The sequence below is a fragment of the Quercus robur genome, chromosome 12 (assembly GCF_932294415.1).
Source record: "Quercus robur chromosome 12, dhQueRobu3.1, whole genome shotgun sequence".
NCBI lineage: Eukaryota > Viridiplantae > Streptophyta > Magnoliopsida > Fagales > Fagaceae > Quercus > Quercus robur.
In genome coordinates this window covers 19,886,206-19,911,658 of record NC_065545.1, presented here as the reverse complement: position 1 = coordinate 19,911,658, position 25,453 = coordinate 19,886,206, and the positions used below count along the sequence as shown (strand labels likewise).

Genomic DNA, 25,453 nt, shown 5'->3' with positions numbered 1-25,453 from the left:
AATTTATTTTATTTTTAAAGAAAAACAACTCCTTTTTTTTTTTTTTTTTTTTTTTTTTTTTTTATGGAAAGAAAGACAAAATATTGTAAATGCATGCATTCCAACATCAAGAAGTAATTGACCCAATTACCTAACCCTATGTTTCAACAATTCGACTAGGAATATATTTTTTTTTTTGGAGACTTATAACTTATTTAGGTAATATTGATCAGTAGAAATAACTTTTTTTCACTACTTATTGAGGTGACATTGAGAAGTTGTAATTGGTGGCTATAAGTCACCAGTTTCACAATCCTATCACAAAGACCATTTTAATTACCTACTAATCACAACTTATCACCTTAACCTGTTGTGAAAAAATTTAAAATTTAAGTTCATAAAAGCAGCCAGTCTCTCCCTCCGATCAGGCCCCTGCGATCAGGTATTAATCCAATACCGGCCCTTATTAAAAGGAAGGGAAAGACTTAAAGTCTTAGATTCAATACAGTATCAGCCAAAAAATTAAAGGTGCAGGCTGTTAATTGAAACATTCTTGTGACACTTTGACATACAAATCATGTGATTAAGGTGGAGGTGAGCTTTGCGTGCAAGCTCTTAACAAAACCCTCTAAAAATGGATGTATATACTTCTCAACGTTTTTTCAACCGCACATAGTGATTCACTCATTTGAACAACTAAATCTTTAACAATACATCCCATCAATACATAAGCACAGAAACTGGCAATTACAACAAAGGAAGTGAAATTCCTATATGGGAAATACAGATATATAAGACTCAGGAATACCTAAAACATAATTACCATAAAAAATTTCTGGCACCAATAGTAGTAGCTTTGAATAAATTTATTCTTACTAGCAGAACTGAGTACTAGTCTCATGCAATTCCCAATGCTTTCTTGATGTCACCCTGCGTCAAACATACAAATGAAAGGGGGGAGGAATGAGAATACTAGAAAGCAAGCTAACAATGCTCTCTTGGAGAGAGCAAGAAATGATACCTCAATGGACAAAGGAGAAATGGATGAGCCATAGCGTTGAATGACACGGCCTTCCCCATCCAATAAGAACTTGGTGAAATTCCACTTTATCCTAGACCCCGCGAATCCAGTTTTACTTGATTTGAGGAACTTGTAGACAGGCGCGGTATCCGATCCATTGCAACGTATCTAGATATAAAGGGAAGCAGAGATCTATTAGGTAGATTGCCGATTGTGAAATAGTCAATCTTAAAAAGTTCTGACTTACTTGGCAAACGATATTTATGGATGAAAAGCCAACAAACATAATAGTGCAATTATTTAAATGGGAAATAAGCAACAGTATACATGAAAGGTAAAATTATGTAGCTCTGATGTAATGTCAACTTCTATTCTGTTTCCCGTCACTTCCAACCTCAGTTAGAGCCAGATTATCAACTCCCAAGAAAACTTGACATTGTCGTCCATACCCAAGAGTCCCAAAATTACCTCCAATGCTTCATTTAAAATTGGAACCCAAAATAATCCAATATTTTTCAAAATTCTAGACAATTCTTAACATAGAATATGAACTGATCTTTATTTTTTAACTTCCCAAATGGTTCTCTGAATTAACCATAACATGAACTTATATTCTTAGAATGAAGTTTTTTTCTCATTCTCACATCTATATTTGAATTGACCAGTATCAATCATGCCCCTCAAGATACTTTGAGATATGATGTGCTTCTTCAAAAAACAGAAACCGCAGAACATTCCAACTGCTGGGGGAATGATGAGGCAGCAAGGGATCTAGCAACCACTTCCCTCTCCATTTCATTCTAATTAGTTAAACTCATCCTCTTTTAAGAAATTCCAGAGAGTAAAGCTAACAACTTGATCTATTCACATGGACTAAAAGATTCATGGTTCTTGCAGCATCTTGCAGAGAAAAGCACAAGTTCCCATTACAGGTTTTTAATTTGCAAGTTCCAAAAATTGCTTTCTGACAGAGAACATAACATGACACCAAAAGGCAATAATTATACTTCAATTTGCAATCCATGCAAAAGAACTCCAAATATTACAAGATCCTAAACAGTGACTGTGAGTGTGTGTGCGCACATGCCATGCATGTGTAATACTGATGTCTTATATGGAATTCAGAAAATCCCATTATAACGAAGAAGAAAAAAAAAATCAGATTACCTTTTGAAATATTGGATATTCAGCTTTGTATCGCGTGCAGGCAAATTCTTGTACCTCCTGGCTTGTAGCAGGCTCTTGGTGCAAAAATTGATTACATGGAAATGCCAAGATTTCTAGACCTGAAATCACCCAAAAACATGTGGTCAACTGTAACACTCATGGATAAAATTAAAATTATTGACTTGTGCCTTAACTGATAATTACAAAGCTAAATCACTACTGAATATATTAAACAACCCATATCAAAAACTATTTATGAGATTGTCATCACACTGTAATTTCCCCTCAACAATGACCAAAAAAAAAGCAAAAACATTAACAACATTTTGATCGGTACTATTTCATAAGACCGCAGATAATAGTAGTAACCAGAAAAATCCAACATGGGTATATGACAAAGAACGAAGGTAACAAAGCAGATTTTTTTTTTTTTTTGAGATTTAATTCATCATATAAATAGGAAATTCCAACTAAATCAATAACAGGTGGATCACAAAGCTCATTTTCATACACGTAAGTACATAAATACACACACACACACAGGAATCGAAAAAATTGATAGAAGAGCACAAAAGCCCAAACCTTTGTCCTTGTATTTGCTGTAAACCTCAGTCAACTGGGTGTAATTCGAGTCTGTAAACCCACTATTCATTCAAAATCAAAAACCCCATGAGCAAAAATTGAAACTTAGTTAGTTATTTGGTTATACAAAGACCTCCCAATTAATTAAAAAAAAAAAAAAAAACACAAAATCTAATCCCAAAGAAGTAAAACAAGGAAAAGTTTATGAACCATTTGGAAGCAACGTTAACCACAAGAAGCACTTTGCCTTTATAAATGCTAAGGTCCACATCTTTGCCCTTAGCATCCTGCACCAATTCCCACAACCAAAGGAAAAGAAAAAAAAAAAAAAAAACCAGAATTTTCAGAGAAAGATCAGTTTTTGTGATTGAATGGAATGGAATTAAACAAAACAAAAAATTACCTTGACAGTGAACTCATGGATAGATTTTTCTGGGACAGACTGATTACCACCCATTTTGCTGAGTTTGATGGAAACAGAAAATAGGTTTTCCTATTTTTATTTTGAGTACCAAGAAGAAGCAGTGGTTTCAAACGAGTTCGTCTTACGTACGGCAGAGGCCTAGCTTGTTTTGCTCTGTTCTGTTGTTACTACTTATTTGGGACCTCATGGGTCGGTTAATGGTTTCATTTTTATCTTTTATGTTTTGAAAAATACCAAGTCAATGCTATTTTTACAACAAAACTTAAATGTTAGGTTATTAATGGTTGTTATAGGTAGATAAAATAGTAATTGAAGTGATAGATTTAAATTAAAACCAATATTATAAAAATGTTGTGGAGGCATCACAATTAATGTTAAATTACCTTTAAGTTAGTTTAAAGTAAAATATCTATTTGAGGAAAAAAAAAAAAAAAAAAAAAAAAAACCAAACAAACTTTGACCTTTTGTCAAATTATACACTTGAGTTAGTTTAAATTAAGATTTCCATTTGAGGAAAAAAAAAATACCAAAAGCTAAACAGACTTTTTACCTCTTTTACAGATTCCAATTAAGAGAGGTTGTTTTGTAAATTGTGATTCATAATATTTGGAATTCATTATAATAACATCTCTAGTTAGATTACGCTCAAGTTCGTTTAAAGTAAGATTTCTATCTGAAGAAAAAATAAAACAAACAAAAACCAAACAAACTTTGACCTCTTTTGCCGATTTCGAAAAAAAGAGGCTGTATTGTAAATTGTGATTTATAATATCTGGTGTGGGGCCCAATAGTTTATGGGTCCGGCCCGCTCGCTTATGGGGAGTCCACAGGTCCAAACTAAAGGAGGCCAGGGCCCAAGTCCAAAAATAGGAAGCCCAAAGTGGCCCGAAGATACAGCCGAGGACAGCTTAGTCCTCGGCAGACCCAAAGTCTCATGGATTAGAGTGGAATACAAGCTAACTTGAAAGATCAGAAAATATCTTGGGGGAGTTGTCCTTAATACCCTTCACTGATATGACACTGCATCTAACAAAGCCGGATTCTTAAGCTTTATTGATCATCTCCAACAATTTCGGGATTAGATTGATGGGACAGATATCTGTCCTGGAAAGATCGACCCTATACGTGGACGAGGGACAACAAACGTAGGCTAGTATAAAAGGAAAGGAAAACTAATTAGAAGGGGACCCCCATCTCACTTCCTGGGGAAAAACTCCAGGAATGAGAATGTCCGGATAATATATGCGCTCCACCATGGAAAACCCATCAACGGGTAACCGGAGAAAAACACTAGTGCTCCTCGGACATGATCCGAGGAGTCCAATCCCTCAATTTATAAAGCTATTGGGCTTGGATATCCGGATTAAGATCTTTTCTAGTCTAGGTTTATCTAAGGTCCGGCCTGTACCAACACCCTGTGACCCAACGCTAGCCTTTCAAGCCCACTCTCTACAAATATTATTGTGGGGGATCTTTCACGCGCGAGCCCAACCTCATCGTTGGGTCGTTTGAGGATCGTGTCCCTACAATTGGCGCTGTCTGTGGGAAGGCTTGCGCGTTGGCACGGGTGGCGCATGAGTCAGTTCTCTAGCAAGCAAAGATTCACGAGTCTTTCCCATCTCCGGCGACGTGCAGTTGTTGCTCCGCCATAAGCTTCTGCTAGGGGCTACGCCTTGCATTGCTAACGGCACGGGCAGCTCTAGGGGCTTCCGGCCTCAAGCCAACTCTCCCCTCCCTGGCCTAGGGGCTAACCTTCGAAAAATAAATAAGTATAGAGAAAAGACTACTTAAAAAGAGATCTTACAAGTTTTGGACAGAACCAAGGCATTGCATGGTCCTCGGACCCAAGCCTATGGGGAAACCAAGTACAAAAAAGAGATCTTATAAGTTTTGGACAGAACCAAGGCATTGCATGGTCCTCGGACCCAAGCCTATGGGGAAACCAAATACAAAAAAGAGATCTTACAAGTTTTGGACAGAACCAAGGCATTGCATGGTCCTCGGACCCAAGCCTATGGGGAAACCAAGTACAAAAAAGAGATCTTACAAGTTTTGGACAGAACCAAGGCATTGCATGGTCCTCGGACCCAAGCCTATGGGGAAACCAAATACAAAAAAGAGATCTTACAAGTTTTGGACAGAACCAAGGCATTGCATGGTCCTCGGACCCAAGCCTATGGGGAAACCAAGTACAAAAAAGAGATCTTACAAGTTTTGGACAGAACCAAGGCATTGCATGGTCCTCGGACCCAAGCCTATGGGGAAACCAAGTACAAAAAAGAGATCTTACAAGTTTTGGACAGAACCAAGGCATTGCATGGTCCTCGGACCCAAGCCTATGGGGAAACCAAGTACAAGAAAGAGATCTTACAGGTTTTGGACAGAACCAAGGCATTGCATGGTCCTCGGACCCAAGCCTATGGGGAAACCAAGTAAAAAAAAAAAGAGATCTTACAAGTTTTGGACAGAACCAAGGCATTGCATGGTCCTCGGACCCAAGCCTATGGGGAAACCAAGTACAAGAAAGAGATCTTACAGGTTTTGGACAGAACCAAGGCATTGCATGGTCCTCGGACCCAAGCCTATGGGGAAACCAAGTAAAAAAAAAAAGAGATCTTACAAGTTTTGGACAGAACCAAGGCATTGCATGGTCCTCGGACCCAAGCCTATGGGGAAACCAAGTACAAGAAAGAGATCTTACAGGTTTTGGACAGAACCAAGGCATTGCATGGTCCTCGGACCCAAGCCTATGGGGAAACCAAGTACAAGAAAGAGATCTTACAGGTTTTGGACAGAACCAAGGCATTGCATGGTCCTCGGACCCAAGCCTATGGGGAAACCAAGTACAAAAAAGAGATCTTACAAGTTTTGAACAGAACCAAGGCATTGCATGGTCCTCGGACCCAAGTCTATGGGGAAACCAAGTACAAGAAAGAGATCTTACAGGTTTTGGACAGAACCAAGGCATTGCATGGTCCTCGGACCCAAGCCTATGGGGAAACCAAGTACGCAAAATAAAAACCGTAAGTTTTGGACGGAACCTAGGCCTTATATGATCCTCGGACTCAGGCCTATGGGGAAGCCAAGTACACAAAAGCACCATCGGAGTCCCCTACTTCCCAGTCGATTGCTCGGATGGATTATTTAGAGATTATCAGCCTTGGGCGGTGTTCACACGCTTATCACAGAATATTCGACTGTTATCCCGGTTAGTTTCCTAAGTTTGATTTACTATGAATTATCGATATAATGCCTGGTAGTATTGATAAATTGGAGTTAGTTAGATTATGTTTCAAGCTATTCTGCTCTAAATATTCTGAAAGAAACACACGCATGGGGTACACTCACTCACAAAGTAGTGTAATCAAAGGAACAGTATCCAAAACAAGTAAAGAAATTTCCATTATCACTAAAACAAAGAAATAGTACAGCGTACAATGAAAAGCTGGAATCAGTTTGCGTCAAAACTCATTGCATAACCGAAAAGAAAGGAAGATACAAGAGAATAAAATGAAGCTAAGGAAGTAGGTCAGCGGAGAGGTTGACTACAGCCCCAAGACCTTGTTCTTCCTCAATGCTTTCACATGCCCACAACTCAAACAGCAAAAGAGACCCAACTTGAGCCTGACACCGTTGAAGGAAAGGTGCAGGGAGTTGGAGGTTGAGGGGCTTTCTCTAAATATACGCCTGCCGCAAAGCAGAGGCGCTGATGGCGGAAAATCTTTCTTCTGCCACACCAAAATTCTGGCATGGACAGAACCTGCTTCGGATTTTGACTAAAAGAGGGAGAGACCCCCCTCCCCCTCGGTCGAAATGGAGTGTTCTCCTGAACTTATGCTTCCTGTGCCCATACCTTACTACTTTGAGTCTCATGAGGACACGGTGCTTCTGCGGCGGAGAGAGTTCTTTCTTCCCAACCCCTGCCTTAGACATGTTATGTCAAGGGAGGAGAGCTCCGGAAGTGGGAGTTATGATATGGGAGAAAATTGAAGGAGTTGTGCGTATATAAAGCAACTTTCTCCTCCTCCTGTTTATTTGAAAAGATAAGGGGGTGGCAGTCAACTCACGCAGCATCCCAAGGTACGCTACAGACAAAACAGTTCTGGCTCAACTTCCAACATCAACTGCAACCACAAGATTAAAGAGCCTCGTAAAGGCGCACCTCAGTCATTGTGACATCAGAGAGTACCGTGTGGCCAGAGGTTGTAGAAATATCCCTTAATTCATGGGCTAAATGGATTCGCGGCCCAGGCCCGCTTTGCGTGAGGGCCCAGGTACTGTGGCCCACGCCGAGCAATAGCCGTTGCCGAGGACAACCCCTGCTCGGCGCCTTATGAAATGCCTGATGAAAGGGAGAATCTGAACTCGAAGAGTTTTGGACAGAACCTAGGACTTGTATGGTCCTCGGACTCAAGCCTATGGGGAAACCAAGGACAAAAGTCTTGGACAGAACCTGGGACTTGTATGATCCTCGGACTCAAGCCTATGGGGAAACCAAAGACATAAAAGTCTTGGACAGAACCTAGGGCTTGCATGATCCTCGGACTCAAGTCTATGGGGAAGCCAAGTACATAAAAGGAAAAGCGTAAGTTTTAAATAAAACCCAGGCTTTGCGAAGTCCTCGGACTCAGGCCTTTTGGGAAATCAACTGCTCGGATGGAGAAGTTTCTCGGCTCAAATACGGGAAAAAGTTAAGGCCAGTGTGTTAAGAAGATGGCGAAACGAACTGATGATCGTGAGCCTAAGGAAATTGTTCATTAGGAAGGTGGCATGTCCTCGGATAACTACTTATTACACCTTATCGAACACTTAGTCCCCACCTCGACTAATTTTAAGGTAAGTCTCGTTCCTCACTGGTCGGATTGTTATGTCGAATAATAATTTTGTTAAAGTTATTATGGCGTCTTTTTATTAGCGAGTATTTTGGCCTTAGTTGTCATTGGTTCAAATGCTATACTACTGTGCCGAGTAGAACTTGCAAATTTATTAAAACAAATAAACAGAACATGCGAAATAGAATAACAGTAGATTTTATTAATATAAAGAAATTTATTACAACGTACAAGGAAGGGCTTGAACAAGCCTATACAAAAAATGAACTGTCGAAGCAGTAATAACATCCGTAATACAGATAAGTAAACCGCCAGGTGTCCTTTAAACTCGCCTTCAAAGTCTCTCTAAAAATTTATGCCTCAGTACTGTTCATATCAGAAGAAGAACTTTGTATAGAAAAGGAGAAGGAGAAGGAAGAAGAATTGGAACACATGGAAGCACTTCAGCAAGCTTTTGTCGCTGAGGAGAGCAAAGGGAAAAGAAGATGGAGGACATGAGCAGGAAGGAGGAGAAGAAGAGAGAAGAGATGAAGAAAATAGAAAGGAGCAAAAGAGAGAGAAGGGGAATCAAAGGATGGCGCCAGTGAACAAAGAGAGGAAGAAGTAAGGGCATTTAGTCCCTGCCTCAATCCTAACTCTTAGCATACTGGAGCCATATTAGGTATGCTCGTGAGAGAGCGGATGGAGATGACAAGGGAGGTTTTCGACTCAGTCACACCGGAAGTGGGATGTGACGAGTCCCTGCTTCGGATTTTGGCTAAAAGAGGGGGGAGGCAAATCTTGAGCCTCCGCCATCCTTGCCCCGACCGAGCCATCTCAAGCTTTGTTAGGACTTGGCGTTTCTGGGAAATGAAAGGTTTATTCATGGCTGACTGCTATGGTGGATGTATTATTGGATAGGGTATAACCAGAGGAAAGAAGTGAACTCGGGGAAAAGCCTGAAGGGTTCGAATATGAGAGAATCACTTTTTGTCATCTCTCTTTATATAGGGGAGGAAGACGAGGGTGCGTAACACGTTCTAATCCCCAAGGAAATCCGCAGATCAATGTACATCTGTTTCGTTCCTCACGCCATCAGTAACCGTTAGATCTGGGAGGTCTCGTAAAAGGAAGACATTAAAGGCGCGCTTCGGATAACCAAACGGCATAAACGCATCACGCGTAAATTGAGGGAAACGTCTTGTAGACCGGCGCATTCCTCGGGAAGGTGAAGAGTCGCCCACGTTGGTCAAGGGCTGAATTAAATGAGCCGCAATAAAGGCTCGATATTACCAAAACCCACCTTTCCAACCAAGACGTTGGACAGCAGGGTTTTGAGGGGCTATTGTGGGGCCCAATAGTTTATGGGCCTGGCCCGCTCGCTTATGGGGAGTCCACAGGTCCAAACTAAAGGAGGCCAGGGCCCAAGTCCAAAAATAGGAAGCCCAAAGTGGCCCGAAGATACAGCCGAGGACAGCTTAGTCCTCGGCAGACCCAAAGTCTCATGGATTAGAGTGGAATACAAGCTAACTTGAAAGATCAGAAAATATCTTGGGGGAGTTGTCCTTAATACCCTTCACTGATATGACACTGCACCTAATAGAGCCGGATTCTTAGGCTTTATTGATCATCTCTAACAATTTCGGGATTAGATTGATGGGACAGATATCTGTCCTGGAAAGATCGACCCTACACGTGGACGAGGGACAACAAACGTAGGCTAGTATAAAAGGAAAGGAAAACTAATTAGAAGGGGACCCCCATCTCACTTCCTGGGGAAAAACTCCAGGAATGAGAATGCCCGGATAATATATGCGCTCCACCATGGAAAACCCATCAACGGGTAACCGGAGAAAAACACTAGTGCTCCTCGGACATGATCCGAGGAGTCCAATCCCTCAATTTATAAAGCTATTGGGCTTGGATATCCGGATTAAGATCTTTTCTAGTCTAGGTTTATCTAAGGTCCGGCCTGTACCAACACCCTGTGACCCAACGCTAGCCTTTCAAGCCCACTCTCTACAAATATTATTGTGGGGGATCTTTCACGCGCGAGCCCAACCTCATCGTTGGGTCGTTTGAGGATCGTGTCTCTACATCTGGAATTCATCATAATAAAAATTCAATAATCATAACTTCTCATTTTGATAAGTTGTGAAAATATGTGTCAAATAACTTGTTTACCTAAATTTAACTAAAACAATGATTTATAAAAAAATTAATAAGAATAAGTCAATACCAATTTTATAAAAATCATTGTATCGTCTTGATTTGAGATATACCAATATGATTTGATTTTAATTTTTTTTTAATCTATAGGAATGGAAGATAAGATTTTAAGTAGCACAAAATTACATAATGTGTGATAAAATTTTGTAAGCATTTTTTTCTTAATTTCCATTTTATAATAACAATTCAATAATAATTCTCTCATTCGTTTATTGTTATGTTGTAATTTATTTATTTATTTATTTTTATATAATACCACTAAACTATAAGACTTTATCTGTCTAACCAGCGACACAATTCAACAAGAATATAAGTCTTCAATGAGCTACTCGAATGTGACTCAAAAACTGTTGTATTTGAGCTATAGTAAGTAGCACCTTGCATGGCACTAAATGTCTTCTTGCTTAATGACATAAAACTTTATCTTTGGGACCTCGATTGGTTTCAATTCTCCCATGTTCGTAGGCAGGGGAAGTGCAGTGGCTCATGCCCTGGCAAGGAAAGAAAAATATAATCCTGATTTTATATGAATGGACTCGGGTCATGCCATGTGAAATACTTTCTCTGTTTGTTCTTAAAAACTATGCTCTGATCTAAAAAAAAAAAAAAAAAAAAAAAAAAAGAAAAGAAGAAGAAGAAGAAAAGAATAACAACAACAAACAGTTCAATTACAATTATAGAACCATTAATAATTATTTGCCTATCTATCTACCTGTTTAAGGCGAGTATGACTTTATGGATGGTACAAAATATTTGATGAAATAAATTTAGACTAAATAAAAGGGAGTTTCAACTTTTAACATAATTTTTAGTTTATACAAGAAAAATAATACAACATTAGAGAGAATTGATATATTTTTTGTAAACCCTTTTTATTCTTTCAGGTAATATTATCAAAATATCACCAAGTTTTTAACATTGAAAGGTAAGAATGATATATATATATATATATATATATTTTTTGGTTATTTTGTTTTACAAATATAATTTGGAAGATCATTGACTTATTGGTGGTTGGACATTTTATCCCAAATGGATTTTTTATTTTTTATTTTTAAGAAAAAGAGCGTTCCTTACATAAAAATTCCCAACAATTTGAAAAGTTTGGGGATTAATTAAGTTAAAATCGACCACCATTTCTCTGTTGGTTTTGCCTGGCTTGCAAGGCTACTTTTTTATTTTTGTCCTTACTTTTCTATTTTACCGCTTTTAGTCCTCAAAATGAAAAATGCGGATTATTTTGTTCCTTACCGTTAGCCCACTAACGAAAATTACTAATGTGGCAAACTGAATGCACTGTTGACACATTAAATGTTGATGTGGCTATTAAAAAAAATATTTTAAAAAAAATTTTTACATTTTTTAAATTCCATGTGAGACCAGCATTTTTAATAAAAAAAAAAAAACTCAAAAAAGTTACAAAAAAATTTAATTAAAATCTAATAAATTTTTTTTAAAAAAGTGTAGATCTGGTTTTTCTACCCAGATTGTTAAATTGCTTTCTAGGAATTCAAAACTGCATAGTTTTCAGAACCGGACCGGACTGGGAGGTCGGACCGTAAAAACCGGGAACCGGGATGAAAACCGGTTTTTTAAGCATAAAGAATTGGATTTTTTGTTAATTCCGTGAACCGCTAAAACCGGGTTTGGACCGTACGAATCGGTGAGAACCGTGCGGTCCAACCCCTTAGCAAATTTTTTTTTTACAATTTTATTCTACTTAATTAAATTATCCATCTCTTACAAGGAATAAAAAAAAAAAATAATTAAAATCCTTCAAAGATATTCAACTTTACTTCAAAAATTAATTACAAATTTTAATGTTTTCATGATTATTATTTTATTTTATTAACTTTCTTATTTAATTATTAAATATATGCTTGAAAATCATTAAATTTCCCTCACATATATAGATATCTTGTCAATTTTGCTAGTTTTATAAATTTAATATATATATTTAGGCTTTAATTAATTATTTAATTAATTATGACGTCATCACGGTTTGACCCCGGTTCGATCTCGGTTCGACCTCAAAAACCTTGAACATCTCCCTTTAACGGTTCAATGAATGGTCCGGGTCTGAAAATCTTGCAAAACTGTGGATCATTGGACTCTAAAACTACACATATAGATCATATGTTACAAATATTGTACATTGGAATAGATCATCTGGCCCACTTTTAGCAACCTAAACACTTTTTTTTTAGAAACCAGACCATGCGGTCCTGTATTATTGGAAACAAGATAAAGACAGTTACAAAGTGTCACGTGTGACTAGGGGAGCTATATCATCGGGTACAGAATTCTAACAAAGCTAAAGCTCTCAACCAAACTTAGATGATCTAGCTAAAAAGTAGCAACTGAATTGCCTAAACACCTTATCATTAATCACGAAAAATTGCAGTAAGAGATCACGAAAAATAATTGAAGGATATCATTAATCACGTGTCCATACTCCGGATGTGGCGAGGCTGACGCTAGTATAGCTTTTATAATAGTCTATGCATCCCCCTCAAAAATGTAGTCCAAAACACCTTCATCCTTGGCGAGAAACATAGCTCTACGACATGTCAGGGCCTCCATTGTTGCTGCCGAGATGAGATTTTTTATTCTTTGGGCTAGAGCACGAAACACCTTATCAGAAGCATCGCATATCATTGCTCCCAGGCCTGCTGCTCCTTCTGTCGTGAAGCATGCTCCATCAAAGTTAACTTTGTAATGAGGCAATATTGGGGGGATCCATCTCACTGCTCTGACCGACTCTGTATTGGGTTGATACTGAGGATTCTGTGCAGCAAGAAAATCCTGCAGAAGGGTATTAGCTCGACCCCTGATATGCGTAATCTTCACAAATTTATCCCTACATCTGTCCGAGTTTCTTTTGCTCCAAATCAGCCAGAAAATGATAGCCAATAGATTAGTATCAACACGTTCTTTCAATAGAAAAACCATCCCCAGCAAATCACTGAAAGTGTCAAACTCATATCTTAACAATTTTGTCAAGACCTTGTTACCTTGCCAGATGACGTATAGAGCGGGACAGCTCCAAAGGGCATGAACAGTGTCTTCACTTCCCGTCAGACATCTTGAGCATTGGATTGAATTCACCGCCTTTCTTTTCCACAGATTGCAGAGGGTAGGGGTGGCATTATGGGATGCCCTCCATATCATATGCTTAACCTTGTGAGGGATTTGTAAGCCCCAGATGCTATTCCGTAGCCTATGCTTCATCTCTGAATTAGAGCAGGTTGGATTCAAGTTTCTCTCTACACCAACAATTAAGTGGTAGCCACTACAGGATGAGTATTTACCATTCTTGGTGAGGAACCATACATGCTCATCTGGGATGGATTGGCAGGTTAGAGGGATACCAAGAATCAAGTCAGCTTCATGAGCTAATATAATTTTGGGAATTCCTTTGTGCTTTCGGCAACCCCCTGATCGTATTGCTTGGGCTTCCCCTCCTTCGGGTATGTTCACTACTAGTAGTGCATATAAACTGATTGTATTATGTGATTCTACTCCTACTGCAGGTAGCTCCAATTTGGATAATCAAAGGAAGTTTTGGAAGGGTCTGTGGCAGCTCTGGGTTCCAAATAAAATCAAGTTTTTTGTGTGGAGGGCTTGTAATGATGCTCTGCCAACTATGGAGAATTTGCATCGAAGACATATCACCCCTTCTGATAGGTGTGAACTCTGTAAAGAGCATTCTGAGGATGCTGTGCATGCTCTTTGGCTGTGTAAGGAAATCTCTAATGTATGGTCGTCTCTAGAGTGGTTTCACCAAGCAGTTCCGATCCAACCTGCTAGTTTCTGTGAGCTTCTGTCCAGGTTTCTGCATTGCCGAGATGAGTATCGAGCTGAGATTTTTGTTATTGTTGCGTGGATTATCTGGAATCGAAGGAATTAATGCGTTGCACTTTGGTCAAAATGCCCTCCCTGTTGATCGCATATGCAGCAGCGCCGACAGTCTTTTGCAAGAGTTTTTGGAATCCCAAGATGAGGAGTCGGTCCCTCCTCGCCCTCCGTCCTTGTAACAATGGTGTCCTCCAGCACCTAACATTTATAAGGTTAACTTTGACGCGGCAGTCTTTCGGTCTTCAAACTTGGCTGGATTAGGTGTTATAGTGCGCTACAATTGTGGTGCAGCTATTGGAGCGTTTTCCATGCCCATTTCTCTTGGTCGGTCTGTGGCTGAGTTGGAAGCTTTGGCCTGCCAACGGGCCGTCCAGTTTGCTTTAGAGATTGGTCTTACCCGTGTGGTTATTGAAGGGGATTCTGTTGTTGTCATTGATGCTCTTCAGCATAGGACAGGTGAGCTCATTAGCTATAGGAATATTTTGGATGATATTTGTAGGGATAAAGGCCCAGAATGACATGTTGGGCCTTGGGCTTTTGTCTAGGAACGCTAAATTGTTTAAGGAGAAGCAAGTAGTTATCAGGAGTCCTTAGTAAAAGTCTTATAAGTGAGGAACGAATGGAAGGTGATCTGAGGAGGAGCTCTTCCTCGGATATGATGAATGTAGCTCAAGCATGCATTCCAGCAACTAAGGTAACCCTCCAAGAAGTTCCAGCGATAGGAACGTGTCTCATGAGCATGCAAGAAGGAAGGAAACTCAAAAATATCTAAGGGAAAGCTGCTACCACCGTATTAAATGCACTACAGCTACTTTTTTGGCCGCATTTATGTGGAGAAGACCTCTGAACAGTGTTGCCTTGGTGAACGCAACTCACAAAAAGCCAAAAAGGGTGTTTGATGGGATAAATACTCAAGTAAGGGCTCAGATGATCAACAAGTATAGGATCAAGATGATCCAGAGAGGGCTATATAACATGAAAGACCATCCGTGGAAAAGAAAGAGAAAAAACTGTAAACAAATCTATAATAAAGCTTTAAGAGTAAATATTTAAGAATCAGTGTCCTCGAACCAATCTGAGAATGTTATTCCTTAACAAACTTCTGTTATCTTTCTCTTTTTTGCATCAAAACCTGTTTTTTCTGTTATCTGGTTCACGAGAGCTCAGTTTTCCAACCCATTCTCTACAAATTTATTATTTTAGGCTGTTTTGGGCTTAAGTCCATATACTTGTTGGGTTAGAAGTCCAAATCTGGTCCTTACAATTGGCGCCATCTGTGGGGAGGAATACTTGGGTGTTAGTGAGCACAACATTCAACCATGGTAGGTTCATATCCACGACAGGCAGAATCCATAGGATCCCAACGACAAAATCCTTTTGTTAACCTCGAGCGGAGAAGAGATCGAGAAAGGAGTGTGCATAGTGCCCGAACCGGAAGAAGCCAGTCACGGGGAAAGGGTCATCTCTCTCTAAAAGAGAATACCAGAGCACTGCAACTGAAAATCAACCAGCTGAAGAGAAAGCTGCGCCATGGACAGTGAAGGCGAGCCTCCTCTAGCTCGGACGCCTCCCCTGATAGTGAAGAGGATGATAGTTACAGACAAAGGTCAAAGACCCCACCTAGCGAGTCTTTCTCCTATGAAGAGGAGCACTACCACAAACGTAGGCATAAGAGCCCCCCTCGAAAAGGTGTGGGAAATGACATTATGGGCAAGGCGTTGGATCAAATCTCCCGGTCGCCTTTCACACGCAGAATTGAGCGAGCAAAACTCCCCCGGCGGTTCACTCAGCTCACGTTTACCATGTATAATGGCAGGACAAATCCCGTAGAGCATGTAAGCCACTTCAATCAAAGAATGGCCGTTCATTCTAGAGACGAAACCCTGATGTGCAAGGTCTTCCCATCCAGCCTAGGACCCGTAGCAATGAGATGGTTTGACAGCCTGAAGGTCGATTCCATAAACTCCTTTAAGGAGCTCACCCAGGTGTTTGGTTCTCGCTTCGTCACCTGCAACAAAGTCCCTCGGCCCTTATCTTCCCTACTATCCTTGAGTATGAGAAAGGGAGAAACCTTGAAAACATACTCGGACAGATACTGGGAGATGTACAATGAGATGGACGGTAACATTGAAGACATCGCCATCAACACCTTCAAGAGCGGCCTCTCGACCGAGCATGGTTTAAGGAAGTCCCTAACGGGAAAACCTATCACGAATTTGCGCCAACTCATGGACCAGATTGACAAGTATAAGAGGGTCGAGGAAGACCAGCAATTGGGTAAAGGAAATGATAAGGTTATCCCTTAGGAAATGATGGATTTCAGGTCAGACCGATATAATAACAACCGGCCACAGAGAGATTTTGCTGGTCAGTCAGAATCTACCAATACTCAGGCAGTCAATGCAGTGTTTCGAGAGCCAGTGCACCAGGTTCTAGAGAAGACTAAGAACGAACCGTTCTTCAAATGGCCAAACAAAATGGCTGGAAACCCCCTAAGACGCAACCAGAACCTTTATTACCGGTACCATCAAGACCAGGGACACACTACGGAGGATTGCAGGAATTTGTGGGACCATTTGGACTAACTGGTCCGAGAAAGGAAGCTGAAATAGCTATTGCACCGTTCCAATGGTCGGGGGGGCCAAACAAATTTGGAACCCAAGAGGGATGATTCTTCAAGACCGCCTTTGGGAACGATCAATGTCATCTTTGCTGCTCCCGGTAGGACCGATTCTTGTCCCTCTAGAGTAATGTTTGTAGCTCGATTTCTCGCCGAGAGCAAAAATTCAGAGCCTAAAAGAGCCAGAATGGAAATTCGACCCGTTCTGGGCTTCTCGGACGAGGACAAGATCGGAACCATCCAACCCCATGACAATGCTCTGGTGGTCACACTCAGGATAGGGGGTATGATGTGAAGAAAGTGTTAGTGGACCAGGGTAGCGCTGTCGAGATCATGTACCTCGACTTGTACAGGGGGCTGAGATTAAAACCCAAGCACCTGACAACTTACAATTCCCCTCTGATTAGTTTCGAGGGGAAGACTGTTATTCCAAAAGGTCAGATCAGACTATCCATACAGACTGGTTTGGAAGTGGTGGAGGTAGACTTCATCGTGGTGGATGCCTATTCCCCTTACACGGCTATTGTTCCCAGACCCTGGCTTCATGCTCTGGAAGCCGTCTCATCCACTTTGCACCAGAAAGTGAAATACCCCTCGGGGGGCCGCATCGAAGAAATTGTGGGAAATCAACCTGTGGCTCGGCAATGCCTTATGGCCGCCATCTCACATCGACACAAAACTAGCTTCTCAGCCACTACTGAAAGGGACTTATAGCAATCAAAAACTTCGGAGTCGCCATCCCATGGACTAGCCGAAGAGCCGAAATGCAAGAATTTGGAAAAATTTATCATAGGTGGTGATCCGGAGAAGTTCTTTTAGATCGGGGCTTAGCTGCCTCCTCAAGAGAAGGAAGAGTTATTAGTTTTCCTCAAAAGAAACATTGATGTGTTTGCATGGGACACTTATGAGGCCTCAGGGGTGGACCTAAATTTCATCTGCAATCATTTGAATGTTAATCCATCCGTCACTACCCAGAAGGAACCACCTCGATGCCCCTCTAAAGAACATGTAGACGCTGTCAGGGAAGAGGTGATGAAGCTCAAAAAGGTAGGGGCTATCAAGGAGGTCTTTTACCCTGAATGGTTGGCTAACACCATAGTAGTGAAGAAGAAGAGCGGGAAGTGGCGAGTGTGCGTGGACTTCACGGATTTGAATAAGGCCTGCCCAAAAGACCCCTTCCTTATACCTCGAATAGACCAATTGGTGGATGCAACGGTGGTCATCCTCGGATGAGTTTCTTAGACGCCTTTCAAGGATATCATCAGATACCACTTACCTTGGACGTCCAAGAAAAGACAACATTCATCACTCCCACTGGAAACTACCATTATAAGGTGATGCTATTTGACTTAAAAAACGTAGGGTCAACCTATTAAAGGATGATGACAGGAATGTTTGAACCCTAGTATGGCAAAAGTATTGAAGTCTACATAGACGACATGGTGGTAAAGAGTAAGGTGGTGTCCGAGCACGTTAGAGACCTCAGAAGCATCTTTAAAATCCTGAGGAACCATAGGTTGCGCCTAAACGCTTCCAAGTGCTCGTTTGGTGTCGGATCAGGCAAGTTCTTGGGATACATGGTGACTCACAGAGGTATTGAGGTCAACTTTGATCAAATTAAAGCCATTAACAGTTTAAAACCACCCTGGAATCCCAAAGAGGTCTAGAAGCTTACCAGAATGGCTGCTGCCTTGAACCGGTTTATTTCTTGGTCGGCGGATAGGTGTAGACCTTTCTTCCTCTTGATGAAAAAGTGGAAAAGATTTGAATGGACCGAAGATTGTGTGTTGGCTTTCCAACAACTTAAAGAATATCTATCGCGGCCACCTATCATGTCCAGTCTTGAGGTGGATGAGGTCCTGTTCGCTTACATCGTCGTGGCCCCTCATATTGTAAGTTTAGTATTGTTACGAGTTAACAATGGCGTACAACGGCCAGTTTACTATGTAAGAAAATCACTACATAAGGCCGAGGTTCGGTATCTACCACTAGAAAAGGCCGTTTTGGCAGTGGTGTTTGGTACACGAAAGCTTCCCCATTATTTCCAAGCACATACAGTTGTCGTCCTGACTCAGCTTCCACTCAAAACTATACTTCGAAGTGCTGATTACATGGGGAGGATTGCTAAATGGGGTACGATCCTAGGGGCTTTTGATATCAAGTACATGCCTCGTACCTCTGTCAAGGGCCAAGTCCTCGCGGACCTGGTGGCCGAGTTTGCCGAATCCCCATTAGAAGAAGTGACAGAAGCACAACACATGGATGGAAAATTGGTTGGTATGATCTCCCAACAAGACCCTCTATCTTGGAAAGTGTACGTCGATGGTGCAGCAAACCAAAAAGGGTCCAGAGTGGGGATAGTATTAATATCCCCCGAGAAAATCACTATTGAGAAGTCGCTAAGACTGGGCTTCTTGGCCACAAATAACGAGGCTAAATATGAGACCCTGTTAATGGGAATGACCATGGTTCAAAAAATGGGCGGGGAAGTGATAAAGATGTTCTTGGACTCAAGATTAGTCGTTGGCCAAGTAAAAGGAGAATTTGAGATGAGTGACAAAAGAATGCAGAGGTACTTAAGTCAGGTGGGACACCTACGGTCAAGATTCGAATCTTTCAACCTATTGCACATCCCTAGAAGTGGAAACACGCATACTGATTCCCTGGCCATGCTTGCTACCTCTTCAGCACAAGGTCTCCCTCAGGTCATCCTTGTGGAAGATTTGTACAAACCCACAGGGGTGGAGAGAGAAATGGTCCATGTTCACTAAGTCAGAGTAGGGCCTAGCTGGAGGAGTTACACGAGGGGATCTGTGGGAGCCACACCGGAGGTAGATCTTTGGCACACAGGGCCATCACTCAAGGCTATTAGTGGCCAAAAATGCAAAGGGAAGCATAGGAATACATAAGGAAATGCGATCAACGTCAAAGGTTCGCGCCAAACATGCATCAACCGAGAAGAGCCCTTAATCCTCTGTTTAGCCCTTAGCCGTTCGTGCAATAGGGCTTAGACATTGTAGGCCTTTTCCCCAAAGCAACAGGAAACAAGAGATACCTGCTAGTCGGCACGGACTACTTCACCAAATGGGTTGAAGCCGAGCCCTTAGCAAATATCAGGGACGTGGACGCCAAGAAGTTTGTTTGGAAAAACATTGTCATCCGATTCGGAGTCCCTCATACCCTCATCTTGGACAACATCCTTCAATTCGATAGCAAATCTTTTAGGAGATACTGCTGTGACTTGGGAATCAAGAACAGATACTCTACCCTAGCCTATCCCCAAGGGAATGGTTAAGCCGAGACCGTTAACAAGGTCATAGTGAGTGGACTCAAGAAAAGGTTGGATGATGTAAAGGGAAAATGGATAGAAGAACTGCCACATGTCCACTGGACATACCGAACAATGCCTCGCAGATCCACTGAGAAAACCCCCTTTTCGATGACATACGGCGCTGAGGCTGTTATTCCTCTAGAGACCGGCTTCCCTACACTGAGGACTAGCTCTTTCAATCTGAGCAATAATAGTGAGTTACTAGAAAAGAGTTTAGACTTTGTTGAAGAAAGAAGGGAGAACGCAATGGTTCAATTGGCATACTACCAACACAAGCTCAAGCAAGGTTACGATGCCAACGTGAAGCTAAGGCCATTAACGCCAGGTGACTTGGTATTAAGAAAGATCCTAGGTATTGCAAAGAACCCAGTATAGGGAAAGTTAGGGCCCAATTGGAAAGGACCATACCGTATCACCTCAGTGGCTGGTATAGGAGCGTATTTTTTAGAAGACTTAGATGATCATGTAATACTACGCCCTTGGAATGTAAACAACCTGAAAAGGTACTATTATTAATGAAAGTTTTCTTTATCAATATGTCCATTCATTGTATAAGTGCATTGTTCTTCCTTTATAAGTGTTTAAATAAAACCTTAGTCATGCTTGAAGTCCTCGGACCAGATGCTTTGAGGAAATTAATACACTATTACATTTTTTATATAAGTGTTTAAATAGAACCTTAGTCATGCCTAAAGTCCTCAGACTGATACTTTGGGGAAATTAATACACTATTACATTTTTTATAAGTGTTTAAACAAAACCTTAGTCATGCCTGAAGTCCTCGGACTGGATGCTTTGGGGAAATTAATACACTATGACATTTTTTTATAAGTGTTCAAATAAAACCCAAATTATATCAGGAGATGTGGTCAACTCTTATATGGCTGGTACTCAATGAGATTGATCCAATAGTTACCAACGTATTGTTTTCTGTTTTTAAGTATAAAGTAGCAACGACACAACGCTATTCATGATGGTGATAATCCTCAAAGCATATAAAATAAAAGTGCAAGAGATTTCCGAGATAAAAGAAAAAAGAGAAGGACACTTCTATTAAATAAGATGAGTACATTACATTCAAACAAAGTGTCACCACAAAATCCCTAAGTACTACAGAAAGCTCCTAAGTACTAAGCCTTTGCCCTAAGAGCAAGAGGATCTTCTTGCTGGCCTGGCCGAGAGGTAGGAGCATCCTTGGCCCTATTGTCAACTTCCTTAGTCTCGGCCTCTACTTCTTTTGCCTTAGCTGTAGCATCCTTGTCCTTGGCAGCATCTTTGACTTCGGAGGAGGACTTTTTCCCCTTACCCTTACCCTGATCTTTAGGCCCCTTGACCCCTTGAACTTGGTCACCAACTAGGCTGGATCCTTGTGGAACCTCGGGAAGAAGGAGTGCAGCTTGAGTAGTTAGAGGCTGCTCCAAGGACTTAGGAGTAAGGGTAGAGGGAAGTGGAAGGCCGCTTGGGATCGCACAGATATCAGGATGGTAGTAGGTCTTTCCTTGATGCCTCCACTCTGAGTCTGCAGGAACTCTTGCAATGTTAAGGGCTTCAGCCCATGTGGCATCACAATAGTCCCTACATGCCTCAGCCAGCTCCTCAGTTAGCCTGATTTGTGTCTCCTCTACGCCAAGAGTTAGGCTGCTTGTTTCTCGGCCTCCAGTGCCTCCTTGGCCAGCTGAGCTTCCTCCCTGGCCTTCTGCAGCTCCACCTTTAGATCCAGTGCAAGTTGCCTAAAAGTGGCTAGCTCTATCTTTGTTTGATAAAGCAACTTGTGCTGGTCCTCGACTTGAGTCTCAACATTCTTTAGGTCGGCCAAGTTCCGATCCCTCTCTAAGGCAGTCAGCTTGGTGGCTAGGTCTTTATTCTCCTCCTTTGCAGCCCCCAAAGCCTTCTCGGCATCGAGACGGAGGTTAGCCTCATTCCTGGCATTGTTCCTAGCTCTGTTGACCCATTCCTCGACTACATAAACCTCCTGGGTAATCTGCATAAGAACAATATTGTAATCTCATGTAAACAAACGAGAAAGCATACTAGTGCTAAAATAAATAAAAAGAATGAGAATGTGGACTTACCAGAGCAAGGTCCCTTTTTAGGGACAGGAAAAGGTCATGCTGCTTTAGCTTCCTCAAGGCATCCATATCCTTAGGTAGGAGAAGTGGCTACTCCAAGGACTTAGCCACATGCATAGAATGACCTCTCTGATACTCCCTAACGAAGGCGTTCCATGGAATCACAGCCCCGTCAACCTCTAACCGAGGCGACCACACGTTGTGGTAGGCGCACCTCGGCCAGCTTTTGCTCTTCTCTACTGTCCACGGATGAGGACCTCTTATCCTTCGGATCCTTGGCAGTCTTTTGCTGCTTCGTGCCTTTCTGAGGGAGCAACTCTCCCTCCTCAATCTCTTGTATCGGCCTTTTCTTTTTTAGGTCCCTCATCGCGTGCAGGCTAGGATCGGCAGGGAGAGGAGTGGGAGGGGGAGGAAGAGTTGGAGGAACTTAGGACTTGGGTACTTCTTGTGAAGTTGCCCCTTGTTCCTAGAGGCCATGAGGTCTCGTAAGCTTCTCCTCTGGTTTAGAGTCATTTCTTCTTCCTCGAAATCAGAGTCAATCTGGGCAACCACCAGTCCTGGAGTATTGGCTGCCGAAAGCCTATCAATGTCAGCCTCGGATTCCGAGAGCACTATCAGCCCGCCTGGAGCTTCACCTTCGTCCTCAAGGCGAAACTGGTTTATCTCAACCGAGAGGGACAAGTGTGCAGAATCTGTCCCTTCTCTTGGAGTAGCTACTTCCTGGGGAACACGCTGGATGGGCAACTAGACGGGTGGAAGAGCTCTCCGAGCTAGGAATCCTGGCTTGGAGACGTCTATTCAATTCAATCGAAGGTCGCCAGCCTTTATTGCCTGACCTGCGTCTTGGAATATACGAGATAAAGGCTCATAGTCCAAAATTAAAGGAGCAACCCGTAGTTTTTCGTCCTCGCTTACGAATATTTTAGATCTCAGCAATTTTTTAAGGGTCGGTACGTTGACAAGACTTAGCCTCAGAGCGACGTGGTTTTTGTCTGCAAAAAAGACACTCGTGGAGGAAATGATGGTTAGGTCAACAAAAACTATCATCCGAGAAAACGAAACATCAAGGAAACTAAACTATAGCACCTAATCCTAATGCACCCCACTTGGATCACCTGCCCGAGTTAGGCAGTGAAGACCGTCATGCCACTCCCTGGAGATTAGGAGGTAATCGTCCTTCATACCTTTGTTTGACTTGGGAAGGCACGATATCAATTTGACGATGTCGGACCGGGACTTTAGGTAATATCCCGCATCGGCGAGCTTATGGCACTCGTACAAGTGGACCACATCAAGCCACGTGAGCCCTAAGCCCATCTGCTCATTGAGAGTGTCTACGCAGCCCAAGACCATAAAGAGGTTAGGGGCGTACTGATGGGGAGTCAACCTGTGGTTAATCAAGTAGTCCCTAGTTACCCTACCCATGGGAAGCGTCATTCCTCCCTCCAAGAAAGCAATCATCGAAATGATGACTTCACCTACTTCTCTATCGGTGAGAATTTGGTTTGGGGTACAATATTGCAGGGTTACTCCCTGCGGAATACGGTATTTGGCCCTAAACCTTCCATAACGGTTGAGGAGTCTACTAAGTACTTGAACCTACCCATATAAGTAAACCCAGGGGACGCTAAAAATAGTCTTTCGAAAGAAAAGAGAGCGGAAGAGGCCGGCCGAGGAAAAAACAATCTGAGGGAAAAGTGAAAACTTATGGAAAGTGAATGAGCGACACTGTAGGGAGTTCTGGAGAAGTTGAGAATTCTTAAAAGTTTGAAAGCTTTTGCAAAATGAGGAGAAAGAAGTCCTTCAGGCGCCTTTCATAGGGGGAAAGATTGATTGTGAGTTATCCCACTCAAACTTCGAAGAAAAAGGTTCACCGTTGGATATGCATCTTACCGTCAGATCTGGGGAACAAGGCGCTGCCTGGAGCAATCAATGGCACCTCACGAACTTCGAAACGACAGCAGCAATTATAAGACGTGTTAAACTGTACTCCCACACGTGTAAATCAAGGGGTCAGTTGACTTCATCTCTTAGGAATCAAAATCCCACTTTTTCTCCTCGGATGAGAGGGAAAAACCGGAATTTTGAGGGGCTATTGTAGGGATAAAGGCCCAGAATGACATGTTGAGCCTTGGGCTTTTGTGTGAGAACGCTAAATTGTCCGAGGAGAAGCAAATAATTATCAAGAGTCCCCAGTGAAAGTCTTATAAGTGAGGAATGAATGGAAGGTAATCCGAGGAGGAGCTCCTCCTCGGATATGATGAATGCAGCTCAAGCATGCATTCCAGCAACTAAGGTAACCCTTTAAGAAGCTCTAGCGATAGAAACGTGTCTCATGAACGTGCAAGAAGAATGGAAACTCAAAAATATCTAAGGGAAAGCTGCTACCACCGCATTAAATGCACTACAGCTACTTTTTTAACCACATTTATGTAGAGAAGATCTCTGAACAATGTTGTCTTGATGAACGCAACTCACAGAAAGCCAAAGAGGATGTTTGATGGGACAGGTACTCAAGTAAGTGTTCAGATGATCAACAAGTGTAGGATCAAGATGGTCTAGAGAGGGCTATATAACGTGAAAGACCCTCTGTGGAAAAGAGAGAGAAAAAACTGTTAACAAATTTGTAATAAAGCTTTAAGAGTAAATATTTAAGAATCAGTGTCCTCGAACCAATCCAAGAACGTTATTCCTTAACAAACTTCTGTTATCTTTCTCTTTTTAGCATCAAAACCTGTGTTTCTGTTATCTAGTTCACGAGAGCCCAGTTTTCCAAACCATTCTCCACAAATTTATTGTTTTGAGCTGTTTTGGGCTTAAGTCCATATACTCGTTGGACTAGAAGTCCAAACCTGGTCCTTACAATATTCTTGTTCAAGCCTTTGCTTTTCAATGTATTGATTTTAATTATGTTAGCTGTATGTGTAATTCTATTGCTGATGCTCTAGCAAAGAAAGCTAGTTCTATTATGTAGCTTTAGCTTTGGTTGGAAGATCTATCTGCTGACACTGCCCCCCTTGTGTTTCGTGATGTTTATTGATTTATTTATTGAATAAATTCCAATCTTTATTAAATAAATTCCAAGGCCTGGGGTCTGGCATTTAAAAGATATAAAATTATTTTTTAAAATAGTTTTTAATGGTCACATCATTGTTTACTGTGCTAGTAACAGTATACTCAGTTTGTCACTTAAGCAATTTTCATTAGTGAGCTAACAGTAAGAACTAAAATAATATGCATTTTTTATTTTCAAAAAAAAAAAATAATATGCATTTTTTATTTTGAGAACTAAAAGCAGTAAAATAGAAAAGTAGAACCCAAAATAAAAATAAAACCAAAATGTATAGTCTAAAATTGCATTT

At 41.5% G+C, this 25,453-nt stretch overlaps 3 protein-coding genes across 3 annotated transcripts; 2 read left to right on the top strand and 1 right to left on the bottom strand.

Moving 5' to 3' along the window:
- Positions 1–562: 562 nt before the first annotated feature.
- On the bottom strand, positions 563–3,356 carry LOC126709038 (probable glutathione peroxidase 4). Its single transcript, XM_050409108.1, has 6 exons — positions 3,153–3,356; positions 2,960–3,036; positions 2,750–2,811; positions 2,168–2,286; positions 1,001–1,168; positions 563–909 (listed from the first exon to the last, which is right to left on the bottom strand). Exons 1-6 carry the CDS (start codon positions 3,204–3,206, stop codon positions 877–879), a joined length of 513 nt encoding a protein of 170 aa, XP_050265065.1. The 5' UTR covers positions 3,207–3,356; the 3' UTR covers positions 563–876.
- A 10,190-nt stretch (positions 3,357–13,546) lies between these two features.
- On the top strand, positions 13,547–14,665 carry LOC126708257 (uncharacterized). Its single transcript, XM_050408059.1, has 5 exons — positions 13,547–13,571; positions 13,747–13,953; positions 14,045–14,223; positions 14,284–14,527; positions 14,571–14,665. Exons 1-5 carry the CDS (start codon positions 13,547–13,549, stop codon positions 14,663–14,665), a joined length of 750 nt encoding a protein of 249 aa, XP_050264016.1.
- Positions 14,666–15,777: 1,112 nt separating this feature from the next.
- Positions 15,778–16,377, top strand: LOC126708256 (uncharacterized). Its single transcript, XM_050408058.1, has one exon. It carries the CDS (start codon positions 15,778–15,780, stop codon positions 16,375–16,377), a length of 600 nt encoding a protein of 199 aa, XP_050264015.1.
- The last annotated feature ends 9,076 nt before the right edge of the window (positions 16,378–25,453 follow it).

What these genes read in the sequence shown, in the direction of transcription:
- LOC126709038 (XM_050409108.1), bottom strand. Translation starts at nt 3,206, where the DNA reads ATGGGTGGTAATCAGTCTGTCCCAGAAAAATCTATCCATGAGTTCACT. An exon ending in TCCATGAGTTCACTGTCAAG is followed by an intron (nt 3,037 to 3,152) that starts GTAATTTTTTGT and finishes GAATTGGTGCAG; the next exon opens with GATGCTAAGGGCAAAGATGT. An exon ending in TTTCTCCTTTGTCCATTGAG is followed by an intron (nt 910 to 1,000) that starts GTATCATTTCTT and finishes TGTTTGACGCAG; the next exon opens with GGTGACATCAAGAAAGCATT.
- LOC126708256 (XM_050408058.1), top strand. Translation starts at nt 15,778, where the DNA reads ATGGGCAAGGCGTTGGATCAAATCTCCCGGTCGCCTTTCACACGCAGA.
- LOC126708257 (XM_050408059.1), top strand. Translation starts at nt 13,547, where the DNA reads ATGCTCATCTGGGATGGATTGGCAG. An exon ending in TGTGCATGCTCTTTGGCTGT is followed by an intron (nt 13,954 to 14,044) that starts GTAAGGAAATCT and finishes GCTTCTGTCCAG; the next exon opens with GTTTCTGCATTGCCGAGATG. An exon ending in TGCTCTTCAGCATAGGACAG is followed by an intron (nt 14,528 to 14,570) that starts GTGAGCTCATTA and finishes TGATATTTGTAG; the next exon opens with GGATAAAGGCCCAGAATGAC.